The sequence below is a fragment of the Leiobunum rupestre genome, chromosome 9, assembly GCF_980474605.1.
Source record: "Leiobunum rupestre chromosome 9, qqLeiRupe1.1.hap1, whole genome shotgun sequence".
Classification (NCBI taxonomy): Eukaryota; Metazoa; Arthropoda; class Arachnida; order Opiliones; family Sclerosomatidae; genus Leiobunum; species Leiobunum rupestre.
This window is the reverse complement of record NC_143392.1, coordinates 18,463,166-18,477,401: the sequence shown is the minus strand read 5'-3', so window position 1 is coordinate 18,477,401 and position 14,236 is coordinate 18,463,166. Positions and strand designations below refer to the sequence as shown.

Below are 14,236 nucleotides of genomic sequence, written 5' to 3'. Positions count from 1 at the left end.
ACGCAGAAGGAGTTGTTCCGAGTTTTCACCCAGTGCCACAAGCTGGGATCAAACCGGCTCCTCTTGCTGCGAGGCGAAAGTGCTAACCACCCCGCCACCCCACCTAATATGTTATTTATAAATAAGTAACTATCTTTACAGATTGAAATTTTTGTATTGTTACCGCCAGCCGGAATAATACACGAAGTATTCGGATTCTGCTTCCGCGGTGTGGTTGGGATTTTTCTAAAATTGGAATTGAAGTTGAGCCTGAGAATGGACATGTTTAATTTTAATGCTGTGGTTGGATACTTCTCTCATACGATATTATAAACTTCTGGTATCAGTTGTGTTCGGAAATTATTTACGCGAACACTTGGAATGCCTAAGAAAAAACTGTGTAGAAATAGGTGGGGTCCAATTAAATATATTAAATCGTGTTAATCACGATTAAAATTTTAATCCGATTTAATCAGGTTTTAATGTTTTAATTTAATCTTGATTTTATCTTTTAATCATGATTTAATCTTTTTAATCGCAAGTTAATCTGTTTAATCACAATCTAATCTGTTTAATCACAATCTAATCAGCTTAATTGTGATTTAATCGACTTAATCCTGATGAAATCGGTTAATAACGATCTCATTTTTAGAATAAATTTATTTTTTAATCATGATTTAATCAAAGTAATCATGATTTAATCATTTTAATCGTCATTTAATTGGCTTAATCACCAACTCAATTAAATCGTGATTTAATCCATTTAATCTTCTTAATCATGATTCAATCGGATTTAATCGATCAAAGGTGCAAAGTTAATTATCGTGATCTGCCCCTCGATTTTATCTCGTACCGTGGAACGCTAACCTCAGGGCGAATGGATATTCAGACTTGACTAGAATAAAAGTTCACTTATCCAATTTCTCTTTCATAACCATCTAAATTCTTTAATCTTTGTGATTATATATTGCCTACAATATAACGCTATCACTACCATTCCGAGCCTTCTAGAATCTTCGAAAGTTGCGTAAATTTAGTCTAAGGTGACGCTGAGAGTAGCTCAATTATTTTTGGTTCAAACGCTTCTTTAATATATAACTATTTCGGAAATATTATTTTTAATTTCTTCAAGAACTTTAGTGAGAGAACGAACCACGGTACCTTAAATCCAATATTTTTGAGTGAACGTCATCCATTTTTTCCCCGGCGACGGCCAGCCTTTGATTTTGAAAATATTTGTTACGTTTGTTCCCAGAAGAGGTAATACCAGACGACAACACAATTTCTCTTTAATTAAGTTATAGAAGCGTCCAAACAACGCTTCGTTGACTTAAGCTAGCTTCCCCATTATTTAATGGTCACTATAAATACGAAATAAATTCTTAAAATGTCGACGACGTAGTTGAATATTTTACCTGAAATGTCCGCTGAATTGTACCGATAAAAATTCGGTAAATGAAAGGCGTAAATTAGGGTCGGTCCCAAACGGGTGGAAGTGAAAACGGCTGAACCAGAAACTAATTAATAAATGCGGTGGGTCTTCAAACAAAGAACGGAGGACCGTATTTTGATCTTAATTACGCGTACCCGGCCCTCCGCTTTTTGGGAGTTTTAAATTACACTCTTAATTATTTAGAAGCGCGTCCCGTAATTTAGGGTCCTACTACACCATAGAGTAGACCTACACCTTTTTGGTCCAGCACGCGTTACCCGAAGGAATATAAGGCTTAACTTTGAGAAGAGGGGTTTTCTAAGAAGGAAGAAAAGATGACTTGACATTTTCATCGTGATTTATCGGCGGCTATTCTTCGCGCGGCTTATTATTATTAAATTAAGCCCGATAACGGAGCAATATTTTCCTATCTTATAAACACAGTATAACCTTCGAAAATCACTGACGTCTTGGAAAATGTATGGCCGGTGTCGCGTTTAACCTTCGCGAAGTTTTGTTTTCTCATAAAAAAACTGGTGTTGGCCGTGTAATAAAAGAAGCGAGCTTTTAAAGAAAACGTCCAAGCTGTAGCTTTAGATTGGCACGTGTTTTTGAGGGTGGTTCGGTGAGGACAAACTCCAAAATGAAGATAGAAAATGAGGCGGGGCCGCCTGTCAAATGGGAACTAGTCCGTTGAAAGAAATTAATGAAGATGGACATGTCGCTTCCTCTCTATTTTTACTTTCGCCGTTCTTTTCCTTGCCTCCGATTTACGGGGACTTAAGTCGGTTGGTTTCTAAAAGCACCATTGTTGGAAAAGGATATTGTTACATTTGACCTATTTCTGGTCTATTGTTTCCAAATGAAGCTCTTGTTACGCACGTACTATAATTAGTTCTTAATTAGGAGGTTAACTATACAAGGTGTTTCAATTTGATTGCCTCAGGCATTTTGCTCAAAAACTATATTGCCTAAAACCTCCTTAAATAAATTGAAATTGGCGTTTTTCCTTGTGCATAACTGACGACGACGTGAGAACACGTCGAAACATGTAGTGCTTTATTATAATAAAGTATTTTTAATTGTGTAAAAGTCGAGTATTTCTTTTAATAAAACCTCCTTTTTTTAAACATTTAGTAACACTTTCTGAAATGTTTTTTCTCCCTCAAAATTAATAACCAATAAAAAAAACGTTCATTTTTAGCAGTCATACAAACATTACAATTTAGATAGGTTTCTTTTTAAATTAGTTGTAAAAAAGGCTTTCGTCACCTACTACCAACTTGTTATTTTTCATGACCCAATATCTCAGTGACAAATTGATCTATTCCGACCAAACCAATTTCATTAAAGGTTTTCGTCTAACATCTAGCGTTAAAAAAATAAAAATTTACAAGTTATAACGAACTTCCCCGATAGTGTGCATCCTGAAAATGTACAATTTCTAGGTAATATAGGTTTTGGGGCAAATTCCTGGGGCGATCAAATTATAACACTCTGTATCTCGCTCTGTATAGTAAAAATTGACTTACGTATTTGATAATTTAGTGGCTGGTTAACCACACTGATTTCAATTTGGGTCCTTTTATTGATTGGTTGACCGTATAACCACAAGCGTAGTCTGCCCCTGGTGGAGGAAAAGACAGTTAATAGAAATAAAATATCATAGTGGAACACATTAAAATTTTGGCGCTTAAATTATGGTACAGGACATCGTACTTCTTCTGTGGCAAACTGGTTTCTACGAATTTATTTCAAATTTAAATATGTTGTGAAGCCTGATTAAAGGACCAAAATTGTCCATAGCCAATTTACCCTAGCTCCAATAGTTTGTCCAGTATCAGTGGTCAAAGTTGGACAAAACTTACAATTTTGTTGTTAGAATAGTCTTTGTTAAAAACAATTAACGGTATATTGGTTCTAGTTGTAGTCTCGTGCGTCGTGGGCTCAGGTACACTACTTAGTTATTGAGTTTTATTTATGTCACCGTGCCGTTTGTTTCATTCTTATCAGTGTGTGCATTTGTCTCACATATTCCGATTTATTATTTCTTACTTATTGTATTTTCTTTATTAAACCATTTCTTATGGGAAATATTTACAAATAATTCCACGTAAGAAAATTCATCGAATAATAAGTTAAAATGAATGAAAAATATGTTCAGTTATTTGGATTTTAAATATGACCACTGATAGGAGCTAGGCAAAGTTGACTATAGACCATTTTGGTCCTTTGACCAGGCCTAACAACATATTTAAATTTGAAATTAATCCTTAGAAAGCCATTTACCACAGAAGAAGTGCGATGTCCTTTTAGATTCGGGCAAATTTTGAGTGAAATTCGTGTAAAGTTGGTAAAATTTTATAAAATTTGGATGAAGTAAATTGGATAAATATATATGAAATATCTAATTTTGAGATATTCGGTTTGGTGTTTGATAATAATAGTGTTGCCGACGAATGACGTTTGTTATAATTAGCGCTATCGTGAGTTCAGCGTCGCATTATTTTGGCCAACAATTATATTTCAATCAGAGCACTGTTTCTGCTAATTTCAGAAATTCAAGAATAACATGGATGTTAATTCAGTTAACGTGGATCTAGGTTTAAAAGAAACAGTTTAATTATAATTTCCCTCGTTTATTGGAAGTTCCGGTTTCTATAATGACAATGAAAAACTTATTAGCAAAGGAGATGTTTAGGAACATGTGTATAATATTAACAGAATATGTTTTGCAAGAGGAAGAAATACTATTTCGTAAGAATAACTTGTTGTAATTCATCAATAAAAGCAAGTATAGTAGACACCCGATTTATATTCTATAATATTCTAACGGAAATCCAATTTTATAGGTAGGGAACAGAAGCTAATGCCTTTCTCGGACTTAGTATGTTAGAGGGATGAAGTAGAACTCCTGAAAAACAATTATCGTGCCAAAAAGACTGTATAAAACATTATGCGTTGAAATAGATCTCGCGAATAAAATATCTAAAGAACTACTTTTTCTTTCAAACATTGAGTCACGTTAATTGGATTAACATCCATCCTGAATCAGCAGAAAGACTGCTCTGATTGAGATATAACTGTTGCCCAAAAGAATGTGACGCCACTGACGCGGAACTGACGATAGCACTAATTATATTAAACGTAATATATCGCCAATTCTATTTTTATCAAACATCAAACCATATATCCCAAAATTAGATATTTCATATATATTTACCAAATTTACTCTATTTCTTAAAATTATTTTTGTTTATCCAATTTGACCAACTTTACACGAATTTAAACAATTTTACTAAAATTTGCACGAATTTAAACGAATTTTCGCAAATTTACAAGACTTAAACGATTTTTTTTTTCAATTTTTACTAATTTTCACGATTTCATCCAAAATTAATCCAATTTAGAGTGCTTGATCCTATTTTATGCAAGTTATACGATTTTATACAATTTAAATTAGTTTACCCATTTTACTATTTACCTATACATTGACTAAAGTTTACCAAAAATTACACGAATTTTTAGAATCTTACAAAATTTATCCAATTTTAACCAAATTCATGTAAAATTATAAATTTTTCACAAAACTATGAATTTTCCCAAAATTTTATGAATTTCAATAAATTTCCCAAACATTTCCCAAATTTACATTATTTATCCTATATTTTCTTTAATTCTACCCAAATTTAGACATTTTAGATATTTCAAGTAAATTTGCGCCATTTTATCCGGAATGTAGGCAATTCACATACATTTGGTTAATTTCTTAAAATTTCGCGAATTTTTCCAAATTCACTTTTTACCCATTTTATATAAACTATCCCTCCAATTTAATTATATATATCCAAATTTAACCACCTTTGCCTTTTTTTTATAAAAACAATAATCTTTGAAAATTTTAAATATTTAAAATCATCGATTTTCCCATGTTAATTTACATATAGAAACGTTTTCGGTTGCCATGGCAAAACTAAAGCCTGTAGCAACTTTACCCTTAAGGGTTTTTTAAGTTACAAAAAAGTCTGCTTAACTCCCGAGTTTAAACGAAATGAAACATTTCCCTAATTTTAAATGTTTTTATTGTATTGTATATCTTTTGCTCAAATATTAGGATATTATTATAAATATTTAAAAATACAATGCGACTATTGGTACCATAGAATAATTTGTTTTATTTAATTTCTTATGTTGCTTTGGGTAAATCCGCACAGTGATATTATTTTTAACGGCTTTAATCTGACGAATGGGTGGCAGAAAAAAGCGAAAGTGCGTGGACCTTTCGATAAAAATATCCTGATTGTTATTCTTGCGTAGTAAAATGAAATACGAAATCCCACGAACTCACGAAGCATCTTTTTCTTAGTTCACATGAATGCATTCTGGGTATAGAAGATTTTTATTGATTGAAATGGTGATTTGGTTTAATTTGCAGGCGGAAGATGCAACCCAGACGCCAAACGCCTGTACGATGACCTGATCTCTCGCTATAACAAGTTGGTTCGGCCAGTCATGAACGTCAGCGAGCCCCTCACCGTCCACATCAAACTTAAACTCTCGCAACTGATTGAAGTGGTAGGTACGTTTTGGCCACATCCTCACCACCCCGCATTTCCAGATCTTAACGCATATATATACTCGATAATTTGTGCTTCCAACAGCAAAATGTTATTACCCACACCAAGCAATTATATCTCAAATTGTATCTGATTCATTTTTCCAAGTATCCGATCTGAAATGACCTGTTATAGTTCTTCTGATCAGATACAGTTATCTGCTCAGTTATTTGAAGAGTAATCTAAAAAGTTAACTATATCTGAACAGTTAACTGACAGAAACGTTCAGTTATCTGAACAGTTAACTGACAGAAACGTTCAGTTATCTGAACAGTTAACTGACAGAAACGTTCAGTTATCCGAACAGATGTCCGAACAGTTATATGAACAGATGTCCGAACAGTTATCTGACAGAAACGTTCAGTTATCTGAATAGATGTCTGAACAGTTATCTGACTTAAACGTTCAGTTATCTGAACAGTTTTAGGAACATAAATCTGAACAGTTATCTAAACAAAAATCTGAACAGTTATCTACACAAAAATCTGAACAGTTATTTGAACAGATATAGGAATATATATCTAAAAGGTTATCTGAACAAGTTTCTGAACAGTATGCTAAAACGTTTTCTGAATAGTTATCTGACTTAAACGTTTAGTGTATATATAACCTTGTTTAAAGTAAATTAAAATAAACACTAATTAAAATTTCGAAAGGATAAAATCAAAAGTGATATAAGACCCAAATGTGTGTCAACTCTACATTTGCATCCTTTAAAATATTTACTGAGTGCTAGTCTCACAATAGACTACATAATCTACTATTTAGAATAGTACTATCAACTTTATATTTAGTCTATGGTCTGGCGCGATTTTCTCTCTTCGATTTACTCGCCTGTAGACATAAGTTCTAAAACGCCTCACTCGGCGGCGCTGGAGTGGAGAAAATTTGAAATTTTGATGATGTATTTTCAACTCCCTCTCTCTTTTTACTTCGCGACAAGCTCCCATTAAACATTATAAGCTACTGACAGACTTTTGGGTCTTATGTCGCTTTTGATAAAATGGATAACTGTGGGGCATCTGAAATCTTGTCACCTTCTATCCGTCGGTTTGCAATGAATTTCGATTAGTTTCGGGGTTAAACTATATGGTTTGCATTTTGACCCGTATCAACTGGTGATATACTATCTGAACGTAAATACAGATACCCTCATATAAGATGTAACAATTTTTTGCTCAGGTCAGAGGGACACATCTGTTATCTTAGAATCCGTGGCAAGAACCGTAAGAATTCTATTGAAAACGCACTCTACAACCACAATAGTTCTTTTTATAAATAACCTTGACCATTTTGTTGAAATGTTGCCTCCCCGCTTCAGCTGTGGATCCGTTTTCTCTCCCACTAAAGAGTTTATGAACTCATTCTTAGGCATTGGCTGAACTATTCCAGGGCAACATTTCAACAATTACGTAAAATTTACTGGAATAAATAAGATACATCAGTTATCAAAATAGAGCCATTACCCGGAAGTTTTGGTATCTGAAAAATTGCTGGATTATCTGGATGAATCCCGGAGGTCATTCTTTATTATTCTACATCGGAGAGAGAGAAAAAAATTGCCGTGATAGTTCTAGATTGTTCCTTTTCAATCTTTTTCGGATTTATGGATCTTCCGTTGGTGATGTATCGAAGAACGCGTCGAACTGGGATCCTTCGCTTTCCCCGCCGGAAATCTTTCTGCAGGATAAAGTTTTAGCCAAAATTCGATAGAACAAATAGGATTTAGAAACATTGGCTCGATCGTTTGAAGTTTCGCGAAACGAAATGGAACCCCTACCCCTCTGCCCGGCTCCGATATTTCACCATTTATTTCCTTTGTTTTATAAACATTGAAATTTTCCTCCTCTCCTTCCAACCCTCTGAACGAATTTCCTCCATCAATCATTTAAAATAGTTTTATCGAATCGAAACTCCCTATCCCTCGCAGATCTCCGATACTATTAGTAAAAAATATTGGTTACGCTCGATCTATTCTGTGCATAGGATAGTGTAGTCCAACTCCTTTCTTAGTGTTTTTCTGGTGTAGTTTACACCACTAACGAGTAGGTTATCTGTTACTTTGTCCGAAACCACCAAGAATTTTTCAACTGTATCACAATCAGATAAACCCATTTTTTTAACCATCTGCAGATATCAAATTAGATAATTTCTTGAAAAAATCGATTTAGTCTAAAATGAAAAAGAACTTGTTTTAAATTATTTTAAAATCAGTAGCGGATTCATGGTTTTTTCAACTTAATTTAAAAAGCAGATAAGTTAAGAAATTCAGATAAGGCGATCAGATTTTATGTCATCAGATAACATAAATGAAAGTGTTTTCTCTGATATGTTATCTGTAGATCAAAAGTGTATGAGAAACAGATACTGATATTCCTTAATGGTAATGGGAAGCATTCGCCAAGGCTTAACGTTTGATTTGGTCAAACGTCTATTAAAAATAAAAAATTAGTCTTAAATTAAAATTAACTACTTTGTTTAGCTTTTGCGATTCATTAACGCACAAGATTTATTAATTTAATAGGTTGAATGACAGGGTTGGAAAAAAGCCGGCAAAATTTAATTTTTTCCGGGACACGTGGCAAAAAATGGAAAAAACCGGAAAAAATGGAAAAAATATTTTAAAGGGAAATTAATAATTGATATATGACTTAAAATTAATAAATTGTTACTGAAGTATTTACGTTTAAGTTTAGGCTTAGGTATCTATTTAAAGTTTTAAACAACTATAATATTCCATATACTTAAATTCTTATCTATAGAAATAAGGTCCCCGTTTTTTTTAATTTTGCCATTGAAAGTGGAAAAAACCGCGGAAAAATTTAGATTTTGCCACCCACTTTTTATCGGCAAAACTAAGTGGAAAAAACCACGGCAAAAATTATTTTTGCCACCCGGTTTTTTCCAGGCAAAAACCGCGGTTTTTTCCACCCCTGGAAAAAATGTGGCAACCCTGTGAATGATCGTTTTAAAATGGTCATTTTGAATCCTCCTTTCTATCGAGATACTGCCCAAAATGTGAAGCACCAGTTTTACACCTTTCAAAAAACACCGAAGAATAGTTCCCAGTGCAACACTACTGGAGCCCATCATTTCCAATAAATATAATCAATACGAGATACAGGGTGACCACCGAAAACCCCAAAATATTTATAGGAATATAGGAAATTCAACAGTTGATTTATAGGAAAATATAGGAGTATTATCTTTGATAATATAGTAACATATAGGAAAATTTACATAAATAAAATTTAAATTTGTTTTAGTATAGTGAAATCAGATAAATAAGCAGACGATGATATTCTTAATTCAGTTCAGTGCAGTTCTTTGTAGTAGCAGTTTACATTTCATCAAAGAGATTTAGTACATTGAGCGCCATCTGTATTAGGTACGCGGGAAATTCGAAAAAAAACCGCGCGAAATACAAAATAATATCTAAATATTGGAAAAAAGGGTTAAATTATAGTAAAATAAAGGAAAGCATTGAAATATAGGAAAAATTATGAAATAAAGGAAGTATATACCTAGGTACCTATGGTGTTTATAATCGAAGCGTGTGATACGATCTACCTTCTAAAATCGACCCACTCTTGGCCATTGGTCTTACTCTTGGAATGTGGAAGAATCTTTGGAGGAGATGGCCTTAACGGTTACCGTGTGTATTTGAGCAAATTATTTTCACGGTCCCAGAAGCGAAATAAAGATTTTACGAGGTTGTATCCAGATAATTAGTTTTGTAGTGATTATATCTTTAACTCTAGGTCCCACCTCCCTCTGATTCGCCCTTTCTAGGGAAATACCTCCGCGTAAAAAGGCCCCATTTTTCGGTAGGTGGTCCAATACAGGCCTCAAATCGAATTGTCTTTCTCCATTGGAGCAGGATGGGCCCCGGTAATACGCTCGATTCGTTGGAGCGTTCAGATTCGCTGGAAGAGTTCCTCTACGCCGACAAACAGCGTGGTTCTGGAATTGATTAGAAGAGAAGCCTTAATTCAGCCTCGAGCTATCCAAGTCAGCCTCATTGTAAAGTTAAGATGGCAATTTTTGGGTCGGAGGAGCCGCGAGAGACAAGAACCGCGAACCGGAGTTTTAATCCCGAAGTACGAGAAACGAGGGAATGGCTCATTTCATTTCCAACAGCTTTGTAAAATTTTAAGGAAAGACCTTTCCTTAGTATTTAATTTCCAATCGAACTACTGGACCGGAGACCTTGAGCGTAGAATACGATTAAAACTGCGTTAGGAGGTCGTTTTTAGGTCCATTGCGATATTGGAGAACGCCTGTATGGCTCGATTGCTTTAATTTAATTCCTTTTCAATTAATTTAAAGCATTGATTACCCAGAAATGTCACTATAAAATAACTGAAAATGGCACGCTTATAACTTAATCACAAGGGTCATTCTATACGAACAACTCGATGAAAATTTTAAATTTTAATGATATTTTTAAATAATTTAAAAATTATTTTCATTTATTTAAACATTCAGTTATAATAAATTAGGTGTAAAAATTGATAACTATTATATTTCATTTAACTCAACAATTTGATTTTCATTGGTAAAATGTATTATTTAAAGAAAATAGTCTCTTATGCCAAAAATATTATAACTGTGAATTTTTAAAGGTGATTGAACACCACATTCAAATATCATTTTATATCTGTGACAAGAGATTAAAATAATTAAAAACCACAGTTGTACAATTAAAAGGTTTTATTAGGTCGTCAGGTTCGATTCACATTTACTCTGTCTATTGTCTCTAACGCTGGTGTTGGCGTCGAAACGGCCGTAGCCGTGTTTTTTGGTAATAAAACCTTTTAATTGTACAACTGTGGTTTTTAATTATTTTAATCTCCTAATTATGTACAAGAACTGTCCTATCAGTTTAGTTATCTGTGACAACCCAATTTTTGGCAATTGAAACTATGCCTAAGGTTTTAATTTTCATAGGTTTAAACCCGGAAATATTTGGGAAAATATAACTTTTCAACATGGTTTAATTATGAGTCCTATACTTTGGGAAACTCAGTCTCTTAGGCTACTATATATTTTTAGAAATAGTATCATTAAAATTAAACATTAAGCAGACTTTCGCGAGTAGAATTCCCTTGGAATGACTCAAATTCATTTCAATTACAGAATCTGAAGAACCAAATAATGACGACGAATTTGTGGGTAGAACAGGTACGAATGATTTTTATCTTCTCTATTTTCGTTAGAAAATCCCATTAGTTCCGTTATTTTCCCAAACGGCCAATTCTTTTTGTGGTTTAAAGCGCGTTAATAATTTATTCTCAAAAAGGAAATTGAAATAAATAATTTAATATTTAACTCTCAAAGAAATATGTATTTGCCCTTTGGTCTTGATTGGACGCAAAAACGAACTTCTAGCTTTTAAATTCTTAATTTTCTTAACGTTTCTAATTGCAATCTCGCGAGGAAAGCCAAATATAAAATGCAAACAGAACTCGAATCTCTATTTTTATATATCTAAGCCTCAATCCAAATGGTTTCTTTGGTTGAATTTGTGTTCTATTCTCTAACCAAGAAGACCATCCGTTTGGGAATTGGAGTAAAAAACGAATAATTGAAATCCTTGCAAAGTTTGACTCTCTCCAGAAGGGAACTGAGATTGGACTTTTTAGTGAGAAGGGAAACCCGGAAACAAGTCGCTCGCAACCGATATAGCAAAGTCCTTTCTCCGATAATAATAAACTTCATTTACATACGAAATCCCGCGACAAGCGATGTGTTCTAGTTTGGCTTGCTTAGTACTGGATTGCAAGGCGAACTTCTTTGAATAGGGTTTTTCCACTTCCTCTTTTGCGGAAATGATTTGTATGTTGATTAGCTCTGGCGGGCTCTGTGTACTTCAAAATCCAGGGTTTTAAATGTAGTTCCTTCACTAGGAAAGGTTTGTTTTGACAAAAGTCTTGTTTAAACTTTCTTTTCAACATCAGCGTTGTTTAAACAACTGTGAACGTATGTAAAGTAATCGCTCATAAATGTTTAACATTTCCATAGAAACAATTACAATGAGACTTTGCGACCCTGTTCCACACTGAACTGGAAAGTTAAATCAATTATGTTTCTTGTACTTTTGTAAACTTTATTCGAAAACTGAAATGCTTCTCGTTTCGTATCGTTCTCTGTTTTTTTCGTCGAAAAATTATATATTTATTTCACCATAAGTATTGTAATAACCATAGGTATGACACTTCATATTGTTTCATTGTTAATTTTCTAACCGAACTTATTTTCAATACTGATTTTACAAGCTAGCTCCCACCTGGACATGCAACCGAACTTTTTTTGTATGGGAATATTTTAGACACTAGGGGTCTATGTGCGGAACTAAACCTAGTTTGGGCAATAACTTTGAAAAACAGTTCGGTGATCATTATGGCGAATTGGCATACTTATTTTTATTATGTTACTTATGATTAAATCTATGGTCATGATTAATGCAAATTCTTAACTTCCGTTGTTAACAAGTATGTCGTCACTCTTTAGAAGTTAGGCTGCTCAACAAAGTCACCGGCTAAATGAGTCGATGGTGTGACGTAGGCTTAAAATAATTTTATAATTCAATACCCAGAATTATTTATGTAATACAATTTTGAATGCGTTCACATTAATACCATTTAAATTATACACAGCGCTAAGAAACCTGTCTAAAAACCAAATAGTAAAATAACTGCCACGTAAAAATGTTTCTTTAAAATTGGTTTCTATCCTATGAGCGTTATTTTACTGGTTGCATTCTATTTCATACCTTTATAGTTCAATTATGAGTCATTATGTTACGTATGGTTTTAATTTCAACTTTAAATTGATTAAATGTAAAACGCAAATTTCCCTCACGAAAATGACTTGATCCAATGTGCAATTTTGTTTGGGTCAAATCGGAATGAAGTTAACTTATTGTAATTGAATCAAATATAACATTGGATTTTAATTTTCGATCAATGTTGAATTTGGATCTGACCAATTTTTGGTATAATTTTAGAATCAGATTTCATCTACCATTTTCCTAATTCAATAATAATCAGCTAGGCTAATACCCAAGGCACCACCCTAGGCCTAAGTCATCGAGCGACTTTTAAAGCCTTTTAACTCAGGTGGCCGGGTTACAATGCGTAGGAGGGTGGCGGCAAGCCCTACATGCCACACGAACGAGCCAACAGCTCCCTACACTAACTATTACCGTTAACCTTGCAACAAGTTTTTATGGAAGGGGAAACCGAAGAACTCGGGGGAAAACCCCTTAAACCAGTGAGGAGAGAACTTGCAAACTCAACGCAGAAGGAGTTGTTCCGAGTTTTCACCCAGTGCCACAAGCTGGGATCGAACCCGGCTCCTCTTGCTGCGAGGCGAAAGTGCTAACCACTCCGCAACCCCAAATTCCGAATGATTAGACGAAGCTGTTACTATCCTCTCAGATAATGTATTAAGAACGAATAGAGTGCCTATTGAAGAAAGGAAATTATACAGGGTGTTTCAAAAGGCTGTACAAAAATTTTAAGGAGTTGTAGGGGTTGAGTTGAGAAGTATGCCTGTTTTTTTTTTTCAATTTTCCTACGATGAGTTAAAAGACTGCCAGAGAGCTTCAAAGTCTGGCCTACTAGCCCCTGGAAGTAGACAGCAACAAGCGCAAAACCAAGCAGCAGGGAAATGCGAAAAAAAAGACTTTATAAACAAATCGAGGTAACCAGCGGAAAAAAGTAAACTTCAACCGTATTTAAAATCCCTGCTGCTTGGTTTTGCGCTTGTTGCAGCCTACTTCCAGGGGCTAGTAGGCCGAAATTTGACGCTCTCTGGCGCTCTTTTAACTCATCAGAGGAAAATGGAAAAAAACAGGCATACTTCTCAACTCACCCCCTACAACTCCTTCAACCTTTTGCATAACCTTTTGAAACACCAGCTGTATATTCATACATGATACTAATTTCCGATTCCCTATAATAATTTACATCATGGCCTATTCTTGATTGCAGTAAAGGACCGGTTCTTTAATGAGTTCCTTAGCGCGTACCCTTTCGTGTAGTTTTAACTCGTTCGATTTCACGTATTCCCAGTATTGGAACGACTACAAACTGACTTGGGAGCCGAGGGAGTACGGAGGAGTCAAAATGCTGCACGTACCATCGGACCATATTTGGAGGCCAGACATCGTTCTGTACAACAAGTAAGCGTTCGCAAACCCTCC

General features: G+C 34.4%; 1 protein-coding gene across 1 annotated transcript in view; it reads left to right on the top strand.

Moving 5' to 3' along the window:
- Positions 1-14,236, top strand: part of LOC149926761 (acetylcholine receptor subunit alpha-like) — a 65,229-nt gene that overhangs the window by 47,952 nt on the left and 3,041 nt on the right. The window contains exons 3-5 of the mRNA XM_090159505.1: positions 5,847-5,986; positions 11,167-11,211; positions 14,106-14,215. Of these exons, the coding sequence (XP_090015631.1) occupies positions 5,847-5,986; positions 11,167-11,211; positions 14,106-14,215 (295 nt within the window). The remainder of the gene's footprint in view (positions 1-5,846; positions 5,987-11,166; positions 11,212-14,105; positions 14,216-14,236) is intronic.